This window comes from Miniopterus natalensis, chromosome X, assembly GCF_054644295.1.
Source record: "Miniopterus natalensis isolate mMinNat1 chromosome X, mMinNat1.hap1, whole genome shotgun sequence".
Classification (NCBI taxonomy): domain Eukaryota; kingdom Metazoa; phylum Chordata; class Mammalia; order Chiroptera; family Miniopteridae; genus Miniopterus; species Miniopterus natalensis.
Genome location: NC_142103.1, coordinates 88454647 through 88479334, shown reverse-complemented (window position 1 = coordinate 88479334; position 24688 = coordinate 88454647). Strand labels below are relative to the sequence as shown.

The window sequence follows — 24688 nt, the reverse complement described above, 5'->3', positions numbered from 1 at the left end:
TTTCCTGTCAAAGTACATTACATATTAATAGTATTAATACTCTCCCCGACAGCTAAGAGAGAGAATGCACCGCAGTTATGTTTGGGGAAAAGGCTGTGTTGTTTTGTGGTAAGTAACTAAGTCCTATATGATTGCTTGAGTGTTGACTTGACTCTATTATTACCTTAATCGTCTTTATGGATCAGATGAGATGGTTTATTTCCATGTCTTCAATAACCAGCATGTGTAAATGCCGCTTTGATACTATTTCCCTCTGCCTTTTCTCGTCTGAGTCTAACTCTGGGTTGCGATATCGACTACATATGATAAATTTACCACTCATTCCTCTGCCTAGATTTTCCATGACAAAGTGGTGAGACATCCCTAAGTTCTCAAACTAAGAACACCGTTGCATTTTGACCAGATTTCTTCCCTCTAAATGATCTCTTCAGTTAGCAGAGCTTTATTTTTTTTCCCTTCACCTGCTCCCACCACCGCAGGCCCTTGGTTCATGGGGATACCCTGTGGGCTCCTCACTCTGAATCCTTCCCCAACCCTACACCGAAGCCTCTGTTTCCCTGCCAGAGCTCTGCTCCCTGCCACTTCCAACGTCACTCCCTCTCCTTCCTTAAGTCTGACAGGCCTGTGACCTGAACTTGTGCCCCCTCCTCTAAAACCCTTGCCAAGATCGCTTCACTTCCTCGAGCCCGTGAAGAGGCTAAATCACAGAAATCTCCTGCTTCGGATCTCAGAAGGAAAACATGCAACTAACCTACCATGTGGGGATGTCAATACAACTCGGCAAGATGATGCCTCCACTCCCCCGTGAGTGCAGAAAATCCCACCTAGCTATCACCTTGGAAACTGCTATGCAATTGCTTTAGGTATTGGGCAGGTCTGGTCAAAGATATAATTTAAGTATTTGGGACGCTGCAATTTGTGGTCATGTGGTGGTAAGTGACAATAAGGGAAACTGTTTTTGCTACTCAGGAATACCAATAATGCCACAGTTTGCATGAGCTCGTAACGCGTCAGGCTGCGAGCTAAGGCAAAGAAAGTAAACGAATGGCTCCTTGGCAGAGCAAATGTACATAGTGCGAATTTCCTATCTTCTCAGCTACCCTACCTCTAAATCCCTCAAAGCAATTTCATCTTCAGGAACATTTGGTAAAAAGAGACGGGATACTTACATGCTCTCATTAGGAGAGATGCTATCATTTAGATAAGATCCATTGCTGTTTTCCATTTCTGCTAGCCTGATAAAAAACGTAAAAGCTCATTAAAACTTATGTGATTTCTTAGAATCTATTCAAGACCTAATCGAACATTCCTGAAAACTAAAGGATAAATCATGTCAAGAGGAGAAAGGAAGCCTTCAGGTTAAAGGGTGTGTGTGTTGGCGCCTAAGCATTTGAGGCAGCGAGTGGTAGGCCACAGCTAGCTAGCAGCTTTACGTTTATGCTATAAATTATAAGGGAAGTTGTATTTTGCTGTTTTTCTTTTCTTGTCCACAGATCGATCTTCCTTTCACTGAGAGCAGGCCTTTGTTTTCAACAAGAAAAGCTTCCCTAACAGCAAGTACACTCTGTGCCTTACACTACCCCTTGTGTTTTAAGATCATTAAAGCTCTCCACTGATGACAGACAAGTTCAGCAGTGAGAATATTGATAAAGGCTGGATTCACAGTAAGTGCTCTGCACATTCTGCTACCAGTTTTTACCTTTAAAAAGCCTCCTTCAGCTCAGATGATAATAAAGTCTTTTTACAACTTAAAAAAAAAAAAAGTTAGCCAAACTTACAGATTTGTTTAACAAGCATAGGATAGCTTACAGTTAGCAATTCAGTTTTTAGGTATAAAAATGATCCCAAACACAAAGAAGGTGAGACAGAAAAGTCCGGGGAGCAGGAAAATCAATTCTCTTCTTTACAGTCTACTATGTAAAATAAACACACACGGAAAGCCAGTGCTTTCCCATTCTCCACATAACATAGTATCATTTCTTCCCATATTGATGTCTGGTCTAGCAGTTTTCTCAAAAGGTTCTACGGTTTCTAAGCCAATTTATTGCACGTGCTCAGTACATAAAACATAACGAAACTATCAGAAATGTTGAAAGGCCATGGTTCGGGGAGATTGCTCTGGACTAATGCTCTTTTCGGTGTCCAAAACCAACATGCAATGGAATGGCATGCACGTTAGAGGGCAAGCTGATTAGTAGAAATCAGACAAGTTTAGGGGGGAAAAAAGAAAAGACTCGTTTCAAATTCTTATAGGTTAGCTTCCTTGGTTAGTTACTTTAATCAATATTGGCCTGGCATTCAACTAGTCTCATACCTGCTAGCATAATGTTCAATGCGTGAATGAGTATCATCGTGTGAAAGCTGAGGGGACGAGGCAGGCCTATAAGGCAGAAAATGGGATTAGTCAGATACCATCCTATAATGGAGAAAACCCCCCACCACACAGTTATGTTATATATCTATGGCCTAGAACGCTTTTATTCTAATTCTACGGGTAATGTACACATTTAGTTGCTCCTGTATCTTACATATCATCCAGTATTTTAAATCCCGGTTGCAGAGAGGATTTGTCATACAACTGCTTTTATCAAAAGCCATACAGAGATCAGAAACTTCTGTGGAAAGTTTCAGTTCTAGAAAAGGTTGAGGGAGACAATCTCCGCGTGGCGTCTTGTCCTTCTAGCTTGTAACATCTCGCATCCTATAGTTCTGGAATTGTTTTTAGCACTGTGTGGTTGAAAATCTTCAGCAGTTTACAAACCTGTGCCATTTCCTAGATCCCTTGTCACCGAATGAAAAACTGTACGTTTGCCTATTAGTAGGTTCACAGTCAACAATTTTAGTTCTAAAGAGGCCACTCCAGGCAATGACGTAAGATTCCACATATTAAGATGTCCTGGTCTGTGCAATTTTGGAAAGAAGGAATACATCTACCCATTTAGCAGCAGGTATATATATTACTACTTCACAGAAGAAAACTGAGGGACCCCAAATTATACTGTAATTTTTTTTTTTAGAAAGAATGACTAAATTCCATAGAATATCACACTATCTGAAATATTTCTTATAGGGACACTGTGCTAATATGCGGAGAGGAAAACAAGAGGCGGGATTAATTAGCATGGATAGTGTATATAACTTTTTGGGTATAACCACCTTTCTGGGAGGTCCATGGGGTAGAATTTCGGTGGGGTTAACATTTTTTCTACTCTTTCACATCTAATCTATTAATTATCCTTGAAGTTGTTATAGTATCTTTGGATTAACCTTAGGAAAAAGATCCATCTGCTTTGAAAACCAGTTTGGGCTCGTGCTTTGTTTTAACTGGAATACTACAAAAGGCCTTTTCCATTTCTCACCTAACACAGAAAGCCCTCAGGTAAAGGCATGAATCCAAAAGTCAGCAGTAATCTATTCAGTGAGGACTGGTTTAGTCCAACGTCCAAGTAGCATTCAAGGACTTGGAAGAAACACTAAGAAGATGTTTTCTCTTACATAAAAAAAGAAAACCGTGTAGTTATCTAGGCTTACCTAGGAAATGTGCTAGAAATCCATATTTCTTAAAGAAGACACACAATCATAAAATGATTACAACATACGACAGCAAATCACTGGGGAACTGAAGTCCTCCCTGATGGATACATGTCTTATTTAAGAAATCAATGTTGTCTAGGTCAAGAGTCACCACAGCCAAATGTGGAGTCAATTATGGAGATTTCCAGGTGAATCTTCACTATAGTTTTGGAGAGTTAATCTGGTAATTTCTTAGAACCTTGGAGCAGCCCATTATTAGAAAAATGCTAAGGTTTGTTGTGAAATATTCACTGCACGTAAAGATAATTTAGTACTTGTATTATTTGGCCTATAAGCCCTATCTTCTGGAACACACCAGTCTTTCAATTATATACTTCTTATAAGCTAAAAGCCCACCATCATAAAAATATTTAATGTTTTCCCTTATAATAGCTGCTACCCTGGTAGTGTATAGAAGCAAAACCTGAGACCTTGAAGCAGAGCTACGCCAAGCAAACTAGGCATGTAAATCCAAAACACTTTAATAAAATCTCATACAGAAAATCTTATGCAGAGCTTTAATTCTTAGCCTTGAGGATAATTCCATGTTATTTTTCTTATTAATGCACACAGCACCTAGCACAGCATGCATAAGCACAAGAACTCATAATAACCAGAAATCTAAAAAAATATATACACTAAAGGAGGTACTTATTAAGTCAGAAAATGAGCCAAAAGGGAGTACTGGTCAGAGAAGGTTCACTTAAAAACCAAGAGTTAGTAAAAGTACAAAACCACTTAGTCCAGAAGCAGAGCTATACATGCAAGGCCTTCTAAAACACTTTTCGAAGGGAAGGTAAGAAGGTTCTCCCTTCCCACTTCCTAAATACAAAACAGGGTACCCAGAAGGTCTGTTTCCTTTATGGTCAAGGGCCAATTCCAGTCCACCCACTGCCATTCTCTCTTTTGTGAAAACTCCACTAGGTTTTCATCCATTTGGGTTTCAGAGGAGGAGAGCTCAAAGAATATTGTTTGGCTGTCTCATTGGCGGGCAAATGAAACTAGATTTGGTTCCAAATAATATGACAGATACAGGTAAATTAAGGTTTTGTCGAAGGGAAAAGAAAGGATCTGTCTGTATCTCAGTAAACTTCCATCGTAGGATTTGGTAACATCAGATAGAATCCTTGCCAAGCAGAACATCTTAGGACCTGGCCCTTCTGCCTGAGGAGAATAGCCTTACAGTCTATTTTATAAATTATATAATCCTATGAGTAAGGACTTTAATAAAATGACTGGTATTAAAGAAAACAGGGACTTTAGTCTGCTGGGTTTGTTTTCTTCTTCAAAATTAGAACTTCCCACTATTTCTGAATCATCTGGTAAACTTTTAGAAGACGACAAAAATGGGGGTATGTTTTAGTTGTTAGAGAAGATATTGGAACCAAGGATGTGATTAATTTTAAAGTTTTCAAAGTGTAAAGCGCCCTGTAGTTAAAATCAGTTACATGCAACTCACTGGCACGTTTTCTCATGCGTGTGTGTATTAAAGAAACATCTCTTCTTCTTTCCTTCCAAGGAACTGTGACTTATTCTTTGCTTATTATTTGGTGCTATCTCTATCTATGTATTTTTTAAAATTATTCTTTAGGCCTATTGGTCTTTTAGATTTTTAAAAATTGGTTAAAACTTATCCCAGCCCAGAGTAAATTCATTTGTTTATCAGGATCCAATCAAGCTGAGAATTTCTGTATATCAATTTTCCAAAAGCGTCTTATTTACGAAAGGGTCTAACGTGTATAAATAAGCAGACTACCTGGGTGACAGGAAACAATTACCAATAACAAGGAACATAATTGAATCTAAATAAGTCCCCAAAAGTTGTTTAAGCATGATCATTAAAGAAATCAGGTAGTTTGCTACTTACAGCTCCCATATCTCAGAATTAAGGGGCATAATAATGCAGCTTAAAAAAAGATGCCTTACACTTCCTTTAGGCCAATAAAGACTTAAAATAAACCTCAATTAATCGTTTGCATTTATCACTACAGGATTTTAAAAAAAGGATCTACTTTAAATTAAATTACATGGTGGAACAATAAAAAAGACCCAATAAAATAAATTGAATTCTTACATCAGCCTGTATTCCAAATTGGTCATTTACCCCTTATATATAATAGAGCTGTCTGACTTCAAATACATATTTTAATACAGTATACTTTGAAATACTAAAAACCCCACACAATGACTTTAAAACATGCACACTCTGTTGGCTAATACATAAATCACAGACCCCTGAAATGAATTTTCTACCATTATATACTCTGAGATAAATCAATTATCTGTTGGTATCTAATATTAGTATTATTAATACACGCCAATAGTGATAACAAAGACTGCAGTACACTTTCCTGCTTAGTTTGGAGAAGAGAGCAAAGTGAGTTTAGTTAAAAAAATGAGCTCACGTGTATAGATATTAGTCAGTTAGCATGGCATTACCTGATAAAAAGTCCACACACCTTACTGAAATTACTCAGCCCAACTCAACATCCTATTATCAAACAAATTCTGCTGATATTTAATGGTCCACTTATAACAGGCCCTAAAGAAAAAGCCATCATCCCTTTGAAGGCCCTAAAGCACTGCATCTCAAGAAATGTGGCTAAAGACTGTTATTATGTAATCAGAAGGCGCTTCCCTGCTGATAACTGAAAAACATATAAACATGTCTCCCAGGGATACAACTAACCACCCCGTAATTTCTTTGATGGCCTTCTGGACTCCAGGCCAGGATTTCTGCTGGTTCGAATGGGACCAGGTGGGGACCTGAAAAACCTCACTCTGATTCTCCTGATCTGCGGGAGATGGCCCTCTCGAAAGTTTTTTGTTTTTTTAATCAAGGGAAGAAAAAACTGAAATGGAAGAAGGGAAATCAATTATGTCTTTAAAACAAAACAAAGAAACCAAACAGAAAATCGGAAAAAATCAGCAAGCGAATGTGTGGGCGGGGAGCAGCGCCCTTCGGCAGATGTACTCACGCAGAATCTACCGGCCAGAAGTTGATCAGAGTAACAGGACTGCAAAACAAAAGGTGAGGTGGTGAAGACACACGGGCAGACTCAACCGCAAAAAAAATTACTGGACGGTCAAAAGAAATAAAACCCAACCAATTAAGGATAAACCATGGAAAGCAGCAGCCAAACAAAAGTGGAAAGTGAGTTCAAAGGAAAGCAAGCCAACGGTGGGGCGATCGCCACCAGAGTTATGGAAAAAAGGTGTGAAAAGAGCTGAAGACGGCCTCAGTCTGATCGTGAGAATCGTTACTACTTACTGAGAAGGAATTTCCTGAGACTATCCTTTCTCTCAAATAGAAAAAAGTGACTAGGTATGACCACACAATCAGATCCAAAGAGACACACACGTCTACTGATTTGCGAGGGAGCAAAATCAGGATGAAATATTGGAATCACTCGTTTGTAAACAGTCCCGTATTTCTTAAAAGCCTTGCAGGGGTGAATCAGCAGTTGTAACGTGGTGTTTTTCCCTGTGAGGTAAAGTTTAACTTTTGGAAAAGGTCATTGTCATGGGACAATCGACACACGGGAAGTGGCAACCGAACATCAGCCTGTTTTGCTCTTTCAGCTAAACGGAGTCTAGAGAAAGAAATAGGAGAGACTGTTTGCATTTGGGAGTGAAGGAAGGTATTCAGCTGAAAGCTCGCATATACATCAAAGGAGAGTCTGCTTTGCTTTTGCCACTACTCACGTTTCCATGTTGTCCCCCTCTAAGACAGTCTGCACTGGCAGGTAGCCCATTCGGGGATGCTTCGCAAAATACCTTTTGGTTCGAAATTTGTTTTTTAGTACCTTGGCAAAGTCACGAACATCTTCTCCTGATGTAGTCTGAAAGGAAAATCGCATGGACATCAGACTTGGGAGAGTGAGATCTCCATAAAAAGGACCATTCCAGTGCCCCAGGCCAGGGCATTAGTTTTGTAATTTCGGAGAGAGTGGGGGGTTGAGAGCACAGGCCTTGGAATCGGACAAAACCAGGCCTGGCATTTACTAGTGGGGTTAACTGGGCCCAGTGAGTTATTTACCTGTCTGAGGCTCAGATCATCTCTGAGATGGGGGCAACCGTATCTCAAGTTGTTACGATGGAAAAATGAGGTATCTCAACTACTGGGCTACTCGATAAATGGTCGTTTCTAGGAGTCTTAAAGTTGAAAAGTTAACCTCAAGCTTTGCCACACTTTGCGGTATTTTACAAGCTACTGTCCACGTGGGTACCGCGTTGCACCCACGGCATATCCTATTCACAGCAAGGTTCACGCTCCATCATCAGACGGCTTTGCAAAAGGAATCAAAGCGAGAAAGACAACGAAAAACCTGAGAGGGTCGCTCTGACAATGGAACCACCTGCAGATCTGGAGAAAATGCAGGTTTTGATTTAGAAAGGGGGGGCCTGAAGTTCTGCGTTTCTAATAAGGATGCCCCCAGGTAATGGCAGAGCTTAGCTGAGGGACCATACTTTGAACAGCAAGCAGCTGATGTTTAAGGAACTTAAGATTTACACCCAGGTGTGTCTGACCACCAGGTCTAGGCCCTTTCCACCTTGCCAGTGATTTTCCAAAGTTCAGTTAGCCACTGAACACTTAACCCAAAACAACGCCTTAGGAGAAGGCTCCACCTCTTAATTCTAGAGCCTTGGGCAAATTACTTAACCTCAGGAGCTCAGAGTCCTCATCTGTAAAAAGGGGGTAAAGCCCGGCCGGCGTGGTTCAGCAGTTGAGCATCGGCCTAGGATCCAGGAGATCACGGTTCGATTCCCGCTCAGGACACAAGCCCGGGTTGCGGGCTCGATCCCCAGGAGGGGGCGTGCAGGAGGCAGCCGATCAGTGACTCGACTCTCTCTCAGCATTGAGGTTTCTCTCTCTTTCTCTCTCTCTCTCCCTGAAATCAATAAAAATATATTTAATAAATAAATACAAATAAAAAGGGGGTAAAAATAATACCTATTTCACAGAGTAGTTTAAAAGGTAAACAACTAGCATTTTACTTGGCAAGTGTTAGTATATAAAACAGAAAAGAGATGAGCATGATTGATGGAAAGGGGTAGATTATGAATTTGGGGGAACCCACTTTACACCCCCATACCCAACATGCCCCATGGCCATAAAACCTCTCCACACTAGGGCTGTGCAAAAAAAGTGTGCACAGCCCTCCGATCGTCTTCCCTACGATCAATGCAGACAGAAGAAAAACCAATATATTCACTCAACAGTATCTGTTGAGTGTCTGCGACAGTCCATGTGCGCCAGCCCTTGCCCTATGCACTAGGGATAAGGTAAGTCCTGGCACCACACTTTGGAGCCACTTTAGCTGGGTAACATCTGGGGAAGCATCTGGGGAACACGGACATGACAGCATTACACACGATCTGCAATACTGTCCCAAATGGAAACCTCTCCCAGGGGAATTAACTCACGTCGGGGGGGCGTCTAACTTACCGGAGTGCAATATTCCACCATGGGATAGTGCATTTTATGGCCTTTTGCAACTCGACCAGAAAAAAAGCAACTTTGGCAGATGTCATAATTAAAGTGCTTTAGACTCCTGTACCTGATAAAGAACAAAAACAAACACATATGTATTTCTGCAAATCAAATTCCCAAAGAACACTTTAATAAACCTTCTTCCATGCTACCTTAATTCCAGAGACAGCCTATGGTGTTCATTAAGCCCACAAGGTAAGTGATTAACTTCCTACCTCCAGACTCTTCTAGTGCTTCTCCTACAGTATCAAAACATTTTGGCAGAAAGATTACCCTATAAACATATGGAAGGAGGGAAGAAAAACTCAGCTCTTATTTAAACTCCACTAGGAACTCTTTCAGATTAAGTAAGAAAATACTGGCAAACGTCCAGTCTTTTGAAGACCAAATACTAGAATTTGAAAGAACTTCCAGGAGAGATAGATCCATGTATTGCAGGCCCCCTACCCATCAGAGGAACAAAGGTTTTCTGAAGCAATTATTTTCGAAAAGATATATAAAAATGAACCAATTTCACAAAACAAAAGAAAATTAAACAAGAACTTGCCATTAAAAGAAATCTTTTAAAATTACGTTTTCTGATTGACTCACATGATTCATCTTCAGAGAGGTACTTGGATAATCTCTTTTATCTGTCTCTCTTTAGAAATCCCTTACCACATTACCCACAAATGATAACTGAAGCCCCAAGAAAGGACACAAATTGGATTAGATGAAAGAATTTATAATCTGCATGTACTAGATGGGACCTTTTGAATAGTGTATTCTTTGTTTCATACTCTCTCTGCCTTTGGCTTTCTCAGGTAAGAATTTTAGCCAATTCAAATAAACATATTCCTCAGGTCACATATGGGAATGTGAGAAAAAAATGATACCTTTTTTTAGATCCCGACGATCTTTAGGGGGAGGGGGGGAGGAAAGAGAAGTGCCGACTCCTAAAATAATCTAATCTGATAAGGGCAAAAGTAGAGAATGTGAAAATGCTCTTAGATCTTCCACAGCATTTTCCTTTTTTATAAAAATTTCCCCGAATTCCTAAAATAATCTAATTTGATAAGGGCGAAAGAAGTGACTGTGAAAGTGCTTAGATTCTCCGAAGCATTTTCCTTTTTTGATTTTATACAATGTCCCCCCTACGGCTCTTACTAGCAAGGGAAGCTCCAAAAAGAAGGAAAGCAGTGCCCTTCCCTGAGGCTTGCCCCCAGCCCCCCACAGCATCACTCCCACCTGCCCAGGCCAGGAAGGAACGGTGTCCCTTGCGAGCACTGCCTACTCAGTGTTGTCTATCTGGGCTTTAGAAACCTCTAAAGCTTTTGTAAAACCTCTTTGTAAAGAGCACGAGGTATGGAAGGACAGAGCACACAAATGACACAACGTAGTTATGAGGCAACCAAGTACTGAAACAAGCCCAAGCATAACCGGGAAGAGTATTTACTTAGCGGCTAAGTGGATTCTGAACAGCCACAGACTATATAACTAGTTTACAACTTTATGGCTCATTCATCGCTAAGGAAACCTTGATGTTGATCCAGATGTTTAAATACATCATCATTTCAGAATTTGGGTTTGGGATGATTGTTCAATAAGATGAACTCATTTCAAAACAGCCTGTCTCTCCAAACAGGTCAATAGGGCGAAAGATTTAAGAGCCAATTGTTTTCTGTGACAGTTTTAAGAATATCAGAATATATTTAAAAAAACCACAAAACTCTCTCTCTCCATATCCCTTCCTCTCTCTGAAATCAATAAAAAACATATTTAAAAAAAGAATATCAGAATAATAACCTGCTATGTTTCTTCTTTTACTTTTAAATTTATAAGGAACATTTTCCTTTTATGGCTGCTTTGTGAATCTTTCATTTACTTGCATACTTTATATTCCCTTAGAAGTTCATTAGGGTACTATGGGAGGAGCTTAATCAGATTCACAGATAGAGAAGTGCTAGGGGGCTTGAAGCAAGTCATTACTTTGGGGGGGAGGGGGAATGGTACAGAGTGAGTAAGAGACTAAACTACCATGATGGGCCTCCAAAAATGGAATCATTTCTTAGTTTTATAACTAATTCTTGGATACTGTCTATAAATGGAAAAGACCAAGAAAAAAAAAAGAGACAGATGGTCCAAATGTTTTGGTTCCAGGAAGGAGGCGGCACGGTTTATCTGTGTACCGTTGACGGGCACATGTCTCGGTGGCGACAGGCGGTCAGTCCTGTTCACCCGAGACCGCGCCTCTGCAGAGCTGAAGCGCGCAGGGGGAAGGGGACACCTGCCTAATGTGTCCCCTCCGCCAAAATCACCCAGTGAGCAGGGGAGCGATGGATGTTCCGGCCCCATCACCTCCTCTCCCACTCCGAGGAGGAACCAGTAGCAACTGGTACAGGAGGTAAAATATCAAGGCAGAAAAAGGGCAAGAAACGACATGAGAGAAAGGAAGAAAAAAGACATCTGGGGGTTCCTAATACCTGAATCCAATGATTGGACACTCCTTGCAGATGTTGCACTTGGCCTGATGCTTGGCAGTTTCTGCAGCGGCCACTCTGTGCAGGACGGGCAGCCACACCATGGACTGGGGCTCCAGCCTCATCCAGTCTAGGAAGAGGGCCGCTTCAATCTCGGGCTTATTGTTGGCCTGCAGAGACGGGGAGGCAAAGGGGGGGCGAGGAAGGAAAGGAGGCACATGTCAGTCCAGGTAGTAAGTTAAAAGCAAGCAAGCAAGCAAGCAATAGTGGCCCAGAGGCCCAGTTTTTGCAGCTGGTTTCTGCAAATGGCCCCCTAGCATTCCCACGAGCCGCCTACCCCTAAGGCCTTGGTGAGCTGCCACTGCTCTGTTTGGCTCCTAGACGACAAGAAAACCAACCAAAGCAAACCAACGGAAAGCAAAATACACACCTGAGCCAGGCTACATCCAGCTCCGGTGTTCGGACAGATGTAGGAGTTAGCCAGAAGTAAAAGACAAGCGTTTATTGATAAACTTTCAAAGGACGGGAAAAACCCAACTCAGAACTATTGATTCCTTTTTTTCCAAAGAATCTATTTCTCAATGTGTCACGGAATCATAAGGAAGAAGTTTTAAAATTCATCTGGTCCCAAAGCTTCATTTGACAGACGAGAAAACAGACGTAGATGAGAGAAGCAGCCTTTCAAAGGCCATACAACTAACTGGTGGCAGAGCTGATGCTGAATGCAGGCCGCCAGGTCTAGCGTTGTTTTCATGGTGACCTGCTGTTTGTCTGTCTATCTGTCTCTATTTCCCCCTCTTCCCTTCTATCTCTTTCAAAGTCTAAACTTAATAAACACCATTCCTCCCAAGCAGTACAATGATTTTAGAAAGCTCGAAATATATTTAATTCATCACTTGATTTATGTTACCATAGTCGTGCATTTCAATTAGATCTTATTTTTCTAACCCCACAAGACTGTGTTTTAATTTTTTTATATTGTTAGGATGACCCTTACAGTGACCACTTTCTTTTTGTTTTTCATTCCTTTAGTGTCTGTGGGTGGTGAATTTCTCAGGTTTTGTCTGAAAATCTCTTTTAAAAAAAAAAATTTATTAATTTCAGAGAGAAGAAGGGACAGGGGGAGAGAGAGAGAGAAACATCAATGATGAGAGTCATTGATCGGCTGCCTCCCGCACGCCCCCTGCTGGGGATCGAGCCCGCAACCCGGGCATGTGCCCTGACCGGGAATCGAACCCCGATCGCCTGGATCCTAGGTTGATGCTCAACCGCTGAGCCATGCTGGCCAGGTGAAAATCTCTTTTTTAAAAATCCATATTCTTGACAGCTCTCTTCATTGGGCATCAATTTTTAGGCTTGGGGGGTTTTGTTGTAGTGCACTGAAATATTACTCCACCTTGATCTCACTGTCTATGCTGCTACTATGAAGAAGTCAGCAGTAAAGCTGACTATTGCTCCATTGAAGGCAATCTGCCCTACTCCTGTCCTGTCCTGTGTCTTAGGGTTTTATTTATACTTTTTAGGATTAACTGGGCTTCTGGAACCTGTGGGTTTGAGTCTTTAGACAGCTCTGGAATCTTCTGTCATCATCTCAGCAAATAGTGCCTCTTCTCCATTCCCTCTCTGCTCTGCTTACAGAAATGTGTGAGATAAATGTAGGCTTTTTTCAGTCTCGCCTGCATTTCTCTGAATAGGACATCCCTGGGTTTCCCTTTTGTCCTGTGTTCTTCATTGCTAACAATCCCTTCTGCCTGGGCCTCTATTTCTCTCTTTAGCAGCATGTAGTCTGATGTAAGCTCATACTGTAAGTTTTATTAAACTCTGGTTATTGTACTTTTTAATGTCTAGAAGTTCTAGTTGGTCATTTTTAAGGTCACTTCTAAAGTTTGTGGTTCCCTGCAGATATTTTTCAATGTCTGTTCTTTTCTTTTAAACAGAGTAAACATATTTTTCAAAAAATAATGACTCTGTCTAATGATTCCAAGATATAAAATTACCGTGGATCTGCTTCTGTGGCCTATTTCTGCTGCATCTAGCTCACTTTCATTTCTTGTATGCTTTTTTTTTTCCCCCCTATGTATTACATTGACCTTAAAATATTTTCTGGAAATACTGTGAGCCCTTGACTGAAAATGCCTTCTCCAGTGATGATTTTCATTTGCTATGCCAAGAACCCAAGGGCACTACCTATTCTGAGACCATTTGAATCTGAATATATGATGGATATTTAGTATCATACAAGCAATGAGCATTTGAACTGCAAACCCACGGTGCTTCTCTTGGAACGTGGTTTGCTAATAAAGACTCTATTCACATTTCAGATAGAAAGGCAGTAGGGTTTAGACCAACAGGTCGTTTGGATTGCAACACCCACCACTTCGGCAGTCCTCCAGTCATTACCCTAGATTACAAATTTCCCAACATTATGATGAGCTGTTTAACCTTGAATTGCCTAGCTGCAATTGGTGTCAGTTCAAGCTACTGATAAAAGCTTTTGTTGAGCACTTTTCTCCGTGTAGAGTGCCATCACAGAGGTACTTTGTGGAAAATTTATAAGATGAAAGGGCCCACAGAAGTGAATTCATTCCCTTGCAATTGCACCACAGAGCTGCAAGACCTCCAGCAGTCAGATAGCCCAACTCTTAACCAATGCCAGTGTGGTGTTCTAGCCTCCATATAAATACCACCCATGTACGAGAGCAAACATCCTTAATAGATGATCTGAACATCTGTGTACAGGGAGCCCGGTTAAAAGTGTTCCTTCAGCCTGAGCTGAAATCCACCTGCAGAGGAAATAGGATTAGAGGCTCCGGAGTCCAACCCTGAGCGTTCAGCCCTCAGCTTTGCCACTTATGGGCTGTGTGACCTCGGGAAAATAACTTTATCTCTCTGTGTTTTAGTTTCCTTCTGCCATGAAGTGGAACTATTAATAGCACCTGCCTCGCAGGATTGTCATTATTTAAATGAGTTAACGAGTGAAAGGCACTTGGAACAGTGTGTGGTACATAGCAAGGGCCATGTCAGTGTTGGCTGTTGGTCCTGTCATGGTTACTATCCATCCGACCAGAAACCCAGAAGTTTTCAGCCTTTACACAGCCCTTGGAACATTTTACCAGAGCTGCCATGTCTCAGCTTCATCCCTGTTTCTTTTATTTATTCCTCATATGACACGGCTTGATTTGTCACTGTCCTTTAGAAAATCATTCTCCGAGTATAATCTGCTGGGAATGGTACCTCCATTTCTCTGGACAATATAATTGGATGACTTGCTTTTGTTCTATGCCACAGGCTCACATAGGGTTTCCACTCAACTAAAATCTCTGGGTCAGTGTTTCCCAGTGTGTCCAGCAGACCAATCATGCAGCAAAATGCTTCATAAAAAGAAGGTCAAATTAATTAAGGAAACACTGCATATTATACTCACCTCTTAAAATTCTTAATGTATGTTAACATATTAAAAGCTAAGAAGGTCGTCGGTGGAGAAACACGTTAAACTCTGGTTGACCTCAGAATTTCCCACACTTGTCATTCAGCGATCCCAAGGCCTTTTCTTTAAACTTCTAAGGCCTGTGAACACTAAAAGGTCCTAAGGCTCTATTGGGCATGATGGGAAATGCTGTTTTTTGGCTGTTTCCAGTGACCCCTCCATTCTGTACTTATTCATGTGGATTGGTTTCCTCTCACTTCTGTCAAAGACTGTCCTGTCAGTTTGATCCCACCATACAATCTCATCAGTATCCCTAAAAATCCTGACCTACAGTGCATGAATTAGCCACCAGCCAACTTTGCATACTTTGCACATTTTAAAACGTGTCCTGTCTTCATCAAGAAGTCACCGGTGAAAATGTTAAACGTTTGGGCCAAGGTCAAACGTGAGCCACACCACCAGAGCCTGCGCCTCAGGTCAACACAAATCCCGGATTCAGCCCTCTGATTGCTGAACTATGACTCTTCCCAGTTATATCACCGTCTAATCTCTACTGCACACGTTTCTCCATCTCATACACAAAGACACAGCGAGAGACTTGGTCAAAAGAACTACAAGTTTCAGTTATAATATGTCCTATAACAATCTCCTGCTCCACTGATCTCGAAACTGACCTTATCAAAATGACCCTTTGTAGCTGGGAACAAACCATTACCGAAAGGCAGTAAACGGAAAAGCACTACTCATTTATTCCTATTTAAAACACGGGTTGATGGATGCTTAATCCGAACCTACGCATTTTTTTCTGACTTAGGTTTAAATGATAGTTTGTTTAATGATGGATTCAAAGACATGCTGCAGAGTAAGAATTCAAGCCTGATACAGAAGGTGTAATACAGCAGACAGCTTCCATTCATTCTGGAAGACAAAAAATAAAAAAAATAAAAATAAATAAAATAATAAAATAAAATAAAATAAAATAATAAAATAAATAAAATAATAAAATATAATAAAATAATTAAATAAAATAAAATGAAAATCTGACCGTGAGTCAGCAACAAATGTAGGTGCAAAACGAAAGAATGGAAGGAAATACCACGTATGTGAGGCATTACTAAAGGCACAGCAAGCATAGCATGAGGAAGTGATCTCATTACCCCCAGCGCTGTTCAAATCCTTCTTAGAAAACCGCGTCCAGTTCTAAAGGCTACAGCTGACCCAGAGCTTGGGGAAGGCTTGGCAGAAAGGCACGGCGATAATTAAAGGGGTTGAAAGACCTCTGAGAACAGCTTAAGAGAACTGAGATTATTTAGCCATGGAAAAAACCAAACCAAACAAAACACAAGCAAGAAAGAGTAGCTGAAGGGGTGATTTAATGACAGTTTTCGATTATGCAAGGAGCTCTCGCACAGGGGCCTGCGACCAGCTGTTCAATCTCTCCACTGAGGGCACAACAAGAAGAAACAGGCTTAAGCAGCACGAAGAATTCAGGCTGCAACTCACACGGAAGAATGGCCCCACGCGGAAAGTTGTTGAGGCATTAGTGGGAATTACCAAGGGAAGCTACAGACGCTTCTCCCCTCTCAAAATCCTAGACATTCCCCTGTGCTTCAAGGCTGGAAATGCTCAAGGTCCTTCCTAGCTCCCAAGACGCAAGATCCATCATGTGGGCTCCTCTCAAACTGCTCGCCTATGCCAAGTGACAGCACCGAAGACAGGCCATCGGGATTCACTCTCTCACTGTTTCCATCTTTCATTTTTACCACAAACCATCCTAGACCCTAGTTACTTTCCCTCTCCCTTTGTCTGGCAAGAAAGAAAGAGAGAATTAAAAATCAGGCAAGCTTCTATAAAGACCTAACCGAACTAGAACTTTGAAAAATCCAGCTCAAGTTACATTTTGATCATTCTAGAAAAAATAAATATGGACAGAGTGGAATGGTAGGAAGTTGGTTCAGGTCAAAAGACAGGTACAATGGCAATGGACTGAGGCCATCCTCGTAGGTGCCTTATTTGCTGACATACATAGAGACCTTGGATTTCTTCTCTTGGTGTCAAGGATGACCTTGCCCTCACCCCTAAATGCCGTTTTTTTAGCCATCTAAGCAAAAACTTAGATGCCATTTAGCCCTAGGTTGTTTTTCTGTTTCTTACTTTAGGTAATATCTCCTTTTTTCTCTCTTCTGTGGTATGCACACACAAAAAGCAGAGCTATGGCCTATGAGCAACTCTCCCCCCGAGCATGGAGACTAGGGGCCGGAATCAGCTGGTATCACTGCCTGTCCATTACACCACACTGCACAGCTGCTTTCTACAAACGTCATCTTAACAAGGTGCAAAAGATAGTTAAAGGAACCCCAATACCTGCGATTTCTAGCCGAAGGATGCAATTACCAATATAATAATCTCAAAGGACATTATGGGGCAGGTCTGGGGTCAGGGGATTTGCCAGGGTTCAGAATAACTTTTGGGTTTCTTACACGTTGTGTTTCCCATCAATTCTCAGGCACTAAAGGACCAGGCCCAAAACAGCTGCCAGGGGGTCAACTGAAATACATACTTTTCTCTTAGGATATGCGTTCAAGGCCACAGAAGAAGTGTGATGGTAAGATTTCTCAGCGAGCCCTGCATCCCAGCTACCACACACATATACAGCTTATTTTTAAGAGAAGGCACCAGGCATCTCAATTGTGAGGTTTTTAACCATGTCAATATTTTAAAAAACTGGGGGGGAAATAGCATAGTGAGAAGTAAACATGTAGGAGATTGTATTCAGTAGTTCTCAGGTGATGAAACGGAACTAGTGTCCTGGAAACAAGACTTGCCTAAAGCTCCTCAGTTTCCCCCTCGGTTGCAGGTTATTTAAAGACAAGACCTGTGTTTCTACAGTCTCCAAAAAAGTTTGCGGAATTGAGAAATGGGCAGGAGTTAAGGAGAAATGTGATCACAGTACATATTTATAATATCTAAATGAGCTTAAAATGAAAAGAAAAAAACCCCCAAAAAACCAAAACACCAAACTAGTCATTCTGAAGATCGGGGAAAAATGTAACTCAGAAGGGTTGTCTAAGGAGTTGAAGCCAAAATAAGTACATTCTTGAGCTGCCCAAAGTTTACTTTGAAATAGTTTTTTAAGTAAATGTCTAGTTTGTCTGTTACGGTATCACACACAAAAGGCTAACACTGTAGTCTATTTCTAGATCTGGAGGGTATGTTTAGAATATAGGAATACTCCAAGTTCATACTGGGGGCCTTGGAGGGAACCCCATAGGCGGGCAGCCATGCTCTAGGTCAGCGGTTCTCAACCAGGGACAATTCTGTACCCCAGAAAACGTATGACAGTGTCTGGAGACATTTCTGGTTGTCACAGCTGGGGAAGGGGTTGCTACTAGTGTCTAGGAGATAGAGGCCAGGATCCTGCTAAATGTCCAGCAATGCACCGAACAGCCCCCCACAACAAAGAATTATCCGGGCCAAGGTGCCAGCAGCGCCAAGATTGAGAAACCCCGCCCTGATGTGAACACCCTACATGACCACGGTTCATCTGTCCAAACCAAGACACCACCATGGCTACGTGACTATCACTAAACCCCAGACTTCCCTGGGAGCCCTGGAGGGCACCCAGTAGGTGGGCCGCCTGCCATCCTCCACAGCACAGAAACCGAGAAGCTCTGATGGGCCTGTTCAGCTGCTGACGCTCTGAGAGGAAGGCCACGCTGCTTAGGAGACTGTGAATTGAGGAGAAAAGGGCCTGATGGAAAAACGCCCCAACCAAGCCGGCAGGTACAAGGGAAACATGCTCAAATCACAGAGCCCGACTTGCAATTAAGCTGCCTCTCAAACAGACAACTCCATGCAGTGTATTTTAGGACAAACAGTAGAAATGTATGTAATTGTGCAAATCACTATCCCACACGAGGTAAGGCAGGTTGGTTTTCATTTTATTTAGTAGAGTTCCTGCCCATTTCGAGGAAAAACAACTTCTAAACACAGATTTTTTTAAACAAGGTTAATCTCCTCTTCTCAGCGTTTTCATTTGCTGTTCTCACTGGTAAAACGTTCCTTCAAAAAGCCAAATAACCACTGCACTATCGTTGCCACCGTTAATAAGTAATGGCATCAGCAGCCGACAGCCCAACATTTCTGGCCCTGACTGTAAAGAGCCCCAGTGTTTGGAAAGATCTGCTGAATTTAAATGGATCAAAACTATTTTGTGAATTGCAGTCTGTACACAAAGATTTAAAACTACAAATAGGACAGGCAGTTCCTGACTGTTCCCTGAGCTGTCGTTACAATTTCTTTAGCAACCTCTAAATCTACCAAGGGCATCAGTGGAATATTTCACATAAGAGAGAAGCGATGCACATAAAAGGAGGGCCAAGAACAAGTTGTAAAGAATATTAATGGCTCTTCTTCCAAACAGTCCCAATTTTTATGAAAATCAAATGAGTGATAAAAAAAAAAAATCTATGAGACGATACGAAACCTGCATGTAACAAATAAACCAGAGGGACGGTGGCATTTTGATCCTGTTAGACCCAAGATACTGGCGTTTTTACCTTTGAGGTGCTAAGAAAACTATAGTCGGACACAAGGAATCATTTCTATGAGGTTCCACACGTTTTCTCACATCCTGCTACTTCTATTTGGAGAACAGCTGGTCTCATGTGCAAGGCCACACTATTTGCACAAGACTGTTTTCTGTATCTCATATCTCAGTTATAAGAGTTGTTACCCAGAAGATCAAGTACGACTTTTCTGATAACAACCAAGCTTTGAAATAAGTACAGTAATGCATTTCCCTTTCCAATGTCCATGTTCCATTTATAACATTTACCATATAATCAAAGAAACTTGGGATAAAGTGTTTAACTTTATGTTACAGATGAAAAAAGGCTCAAAGAGGTTAAGGAAATGGCTCAAGATTATCTACTATTTTGATACTAAAAATATGTATGCTTAAAGTAGTCTTAAGAAGGTTAAGACAAAAGTGATTTCCTATGGGAACGTACAGGCTGATTTCCAAAATCTTTTGAATATTTAACCTGTTTGAGGGTGCTAGAGGCTCTAATATCTAAGTAAGGCCTGGCTGGGACAATGCCCAGCTACCAAATCTTGAACTAAATTCTACGCTGACCTACTGAGAGCTATATGAAGGTACAAGTGAATTTTCAGAAACTACTGTGATAAATGCATACTCCCATCTCCCCTGATCGCCTCCTTTCCCCCTTCTTTTTGGCATTATGTTTCCTTCCTCCTAAGGTTACATGCTGTGGCATATATGAGCCACGTGGTCTGATAGGTGCGGGTGAAGATAAACTGAGGTAGCAAAAAAGAAAAAGAAAAAAAGAAAATCCTATGAGCTTCTCAATCCTCATTAGCACACAGCTCATGTTATATGATTAGGTCAACTTGTCACTCCCACAAGACTTGGTTAATATGGAAACACACTTATCAGACATGTCTACATTGCTATGGGGAAAAAGGACAGTCTGTGGTGATAATAAAAAAAAGAGGGGAGCCCTAGCCAGTTTGGCTCAGTGGTGAGAGTCGACCCTCGGACTGAAGGCTCCTGGGTTTGATTCCGGTCAAGGGCATGTACCTCGGTTGTAGGCTCGATCCCCAGCCCCGCTTGGGCATGTGCAGGAGGCAACCAATCTGTGTCTCTCTCTTACATTGATCTCTCTCTCCCTCCCCCCCACACACCCACCCACACACTTCCCTCCATCCCTCCCTTGCACTCTCTAAAAATCAGTGGAAAAAATATCTTGAGGTGAGGATTTAAAAAAAAAACAAAACCCTTAGGACAGAGGACCCCATGTGCTCTCCCTCCCAGGAGGAGGCCTGTGCCTTTACCTTCCCTCTTCCCTAAGGCGCATTACCTTTACCTCCCTCACTCCCAAGCTCCAAGGGTGCTTCCCTTGCCTCTATAACCTGTTTTCTAAGCCTATTTCTTTTACGAATTGCTTCGTCTACCTCTGTGATTTTCTAAATAAAGTTTCTCTTATAGTTGGAGTCTTGGCTCTGAATTCTTTCCCAGCCAGAACCCAAGTACCGAGGTTGCAGAACCCAAGTCTGGTCAGACCCCACCAGTCTAATACCTGGTGCTGTTCCTGCCTCTACCAACAGGGCAAAACACTAACCATGGGTTATACAGATGTACAAGCCAAATGGGGGTTCATTATCCTATCCTTTCTACCCTTCTTTATGATTGAAATTTTTCCAAAATGAAACACTGGTTGAAACCATTGGGTAAGGCAGGCGAGAGGGTAAGAATGACTTTCATCACTGTGAAAGGGGAGGGGGAAATGACATTAACGTCAATGGGATAAAATGTGAAAAGCTCCTTAGTATTAGTTTTCTCAGAAAATACAAAGCTCACATCACACTACTGACTTTCCTCACTGTTCTCTTAGCTTCATTGTTCTGAAAGCATCCCCTCATAAATTGAGCCTAGATGTGCTTTTCCCAGATACCTAAATGTGAATTTTCAGCCATAGAAATAAGTTTAAGGATCACCACATTCACGGAAATTTTTCCTGTTTGAAATAGGAATTGAGAGGTCAAGAGTTGCATTCATTAGACAAGAAGTAAAAGGCTTCCTAGAGCTGCTGTCTTGGGTAGAAATCAAGTATTTTATTTAGAGTTCTGAAGATAATGGCAAGTTGGAGGCCAGCAGTCACTGATCTAAATATTAATCAGGATTCTGAATCGCCCATTAAAGATAAAATCAGCCCAAACAATAACACGTGATGACTATCCACTCTTCATTTACATGTTCAAGGACAACTGTTCCGACCTCAGGCACTCCACTCTACCTGACTAATAAACCAATTAACACCATGTCTCCAGGGAATGAAAGCACAATTTCTAAATTTATGCAGTTCCACAAATATACTCAATGTTATTAATTTATGCTAAAGAGTTCTTATTTAACAGTAAAGTTTCACATATAAATGGTAAAGCACATATATCTGTAGATATCATGGAACATACTTTCTCAAGTATGAGTCAGGACACATTATGCTAAAGTACGATACATACTATTAACTCTTCTACTATTGCCTCCTACAATCATTTAAAATTCAGTTCAGGAAAAAGCAAAAGTATAGGAACAGAAAACAGAGCAGTAGTTTCCAGAGATTGGGAGCAGGTAGGATGACAGTAAAACAAGTGAATACAGTATATAATTTTAGTGGTGGTGGAAATGTTCTGTGCCTTGATTGTAGTGGTGGTGACACAATTACATGCATTTGTCTAAACTCATAAAACTGAACACCAGAATAAACTTTAACTTACGTTTTTTTCGTAGCTTTTAAAAAAGCAAGATAGAAAAAAATTTAATATATTTTATCAAATGCCAAAAACCACACACCCCAAACAAAAAACTCTAGCTTTAAGATTAGAGAATTAAGACACACTAAGGCCCCGGATAAACAGATAAGGGTATTATCTGTTTGTTCCAGGAGGAAGTTTTATACTTCCCTTAATCTTAAATAATCTTTGCAGAAAGAGCTTTCTTTTTAAAAAAATCCAATTTACAAACCAGTGACAAACATGGGAAAAAGGAAAAAAGTAAATGTTGAACTCACAGTTCCTTGTTTCCATGAACTTTTTGTGTAAATTTCTATGTAAATTAGAATTAATGGTGAACTGCTGAAAGGGAGTCCAGAATAGTCTTCCAACTAAAGGGATGGCTCTCAAAAATTTTTTTTCATTAGCACCTTCTGCCTCAACTTTTGTAGAAAATGGGGGAAGACAGAAAGGAAAGGAGGAGGAAAATTTGGCCATAACAATGATGTACAACTTCATAAGGTTAAGGAGGGAAAACAGAATGACATGTGCTTTTCCTTAGCAGTAAGTGTATGAATGAAACAGGTTTCAACTACAACACAAAGTTATTTCAAAATACTGATGAAGAAAGTATCTATCACTCCACATTGAGAAGTTAACCACACAAGCTACAATAACTTAAATTGATAATTATGAAGCTAAACCCACCATAGCTTATAACTTTTCAAAAAACCTGGTAATTGAAAATCAATAGTCAACTCAAGACAATGCTGATAATACTCTAATAAAAGGTGAAAATTGGCAGGAATTTTGTAATGAGAAATGAATATGCTATACTTATATAAAGCTACCCATATTAATCTTAGTAAATGTTAAACTCAGCTTATTACTCTAATCTGATTTTTCTCCCAAAATTAGAGCTTGCATGTTAATGGTTTTTTTTAGTATACTTTACAGTTCAGCAGTTTCAATTCCTGTGTGAACCTAAGGAGCAGCCTGACCTCAAGACCCTGGCTAATGCCAACTGCCCAGACACAGGAATCCAGATGGCCAACTCAAGGATGCTGACCATGAAAATCCATATTGGGACCAGCAAGGCCACTGCCTGCATGTCCACAGCCCTTCCCCTGATCTCTTTGTTCTGCCTTCCCTCTCCTTCCTTATAAAAACCCCTGCCTGCACTGAGATGTTAAGATGGGCTTTGGGATGAGAGTCTCTCATCTTCTCAGGTGGCCAGTACTTGAATAAACAACTTTCCTTTTTCACCAGCACCTGTCTCACGAGCTTGGCTTTCGTTGCAGCAGGCAGCCGACTCTGGGTTCTGTTACAATTCTAACTAACTGTCCATAAGCAGGCTGGGTAGGAGCTTGGTGATGCAACCTGTTTATGAATATCAAATTGTAGTAACTTAACTAATATCATAGTTACTAATGAGTATCCATCAATCAAGAGGGGTGTAAAAAGAATGTCTCTGGAACTATAGGAATCATATTCTGATTACTGAACAAAAAGCCAGAGAAAACCTAATCAAAGTGGAATTTTGGGGAGCTATTTTAAAGACAGAAAATATAAAATGTGATCAATTTACATGGGGATTGCTGTCAAACTGCTTAAAAAATGTCCTGGTATGGTATTTTAACACTTGTAAAGAAAACAAAATCCTAAGAGTCTCTAAAATCTAATCTACAGATGCTTTGTTATTGATAGAAAGGATTGTTAACCTTGGTGGGATATTCTCATGTTACAATCCACTTTAGATAATCATAGCTAACACTCAGGGAGCACTACTATGTATATTCCCACCACAACTCTAAGTGCTCTGTCTCTATTGGCTCATTTAACCTCAAGAGCTTAGGGGCCAGGAAGGTCAAGAAACATGCCCAAGGTTGTACACCCAGCAAATAGTAGAGCTGGGATTTGAACCCAGGCAGGTGGTTTCAGGGCCTATGCACTTAACCACTCTGCCACTCACTACTCCAGGTATTCTGGAATGATTTATTATTTATATATGATATACACACACACATCACACATACATATATACACTAAGTTGTCCTCCCTTATCCACAGTTTCACTTTCTATGGTTTCAGTTACCTGAGATCAACCATGGTTTAAAAATATTACATGGGAAATTTCAGAAACAATTCAGAAGTTTTAAACTGTGCACCAAAATCTCATGCCTTCCCTTCCTGAATGTGAATCATTCCTTTGTCCAGTGTCTCCATGCTGTATATGCTTCCCACCCGTCAGTCACTTAGTAGCCATCTTGGTTATCAGATCAGTCGTTGTGGTATCACAGTGCTTGCATTCAAGTAACCCTTACTTTATTGTTACAACTGTTCTATTTTATTATCAGTTTTTGTTAATTTCTTACTGTGCCTAATTTATAAATTAAACCTTATCACAGGTGTGTATGTATACCAAAAAAAAGGAATAATAGG

The 24688-nt window shown here is 40.9% G+C and overlaps 1 protein-coding gene across 2 annotated transcripts in view; it reads right to left on the bottom strand.

Annotated features, from left to right (window-relative positions):
* DMD (dystrophin) overlaps positions 1-24688 on the bottom strand; it is a 1831916-nt gene that overhangs the window by 47359 nt on the left and 1759869 nt on the right. For both annotated transcript variants that reach the window (XM_087813416.1, XM_087813415.1), the window contains 6 exons: positions 11530-11696; positions 9023-9134; positions 7279-7415; positions 6552-6590; positions 2315-2380; positions 1170-1235 (listed from right to left, as the gene is read on the bottom strand). In XM_087813416.1, the coding sequence (XP_087669542.1) occupies positions 1170-1235; positions 2315-2380; positions 6552-6590; positions 7279-7415; positions 9023-9134; positions 11530-11696 (587 nt within the window). The remainder of the gene's footprint in view (positions 1-1169; positions 1236-2314; positions 2381-6551; positions 6591-7278; positions 7416-9022; positions 9135-11529; positions 11697-24688) is intronic.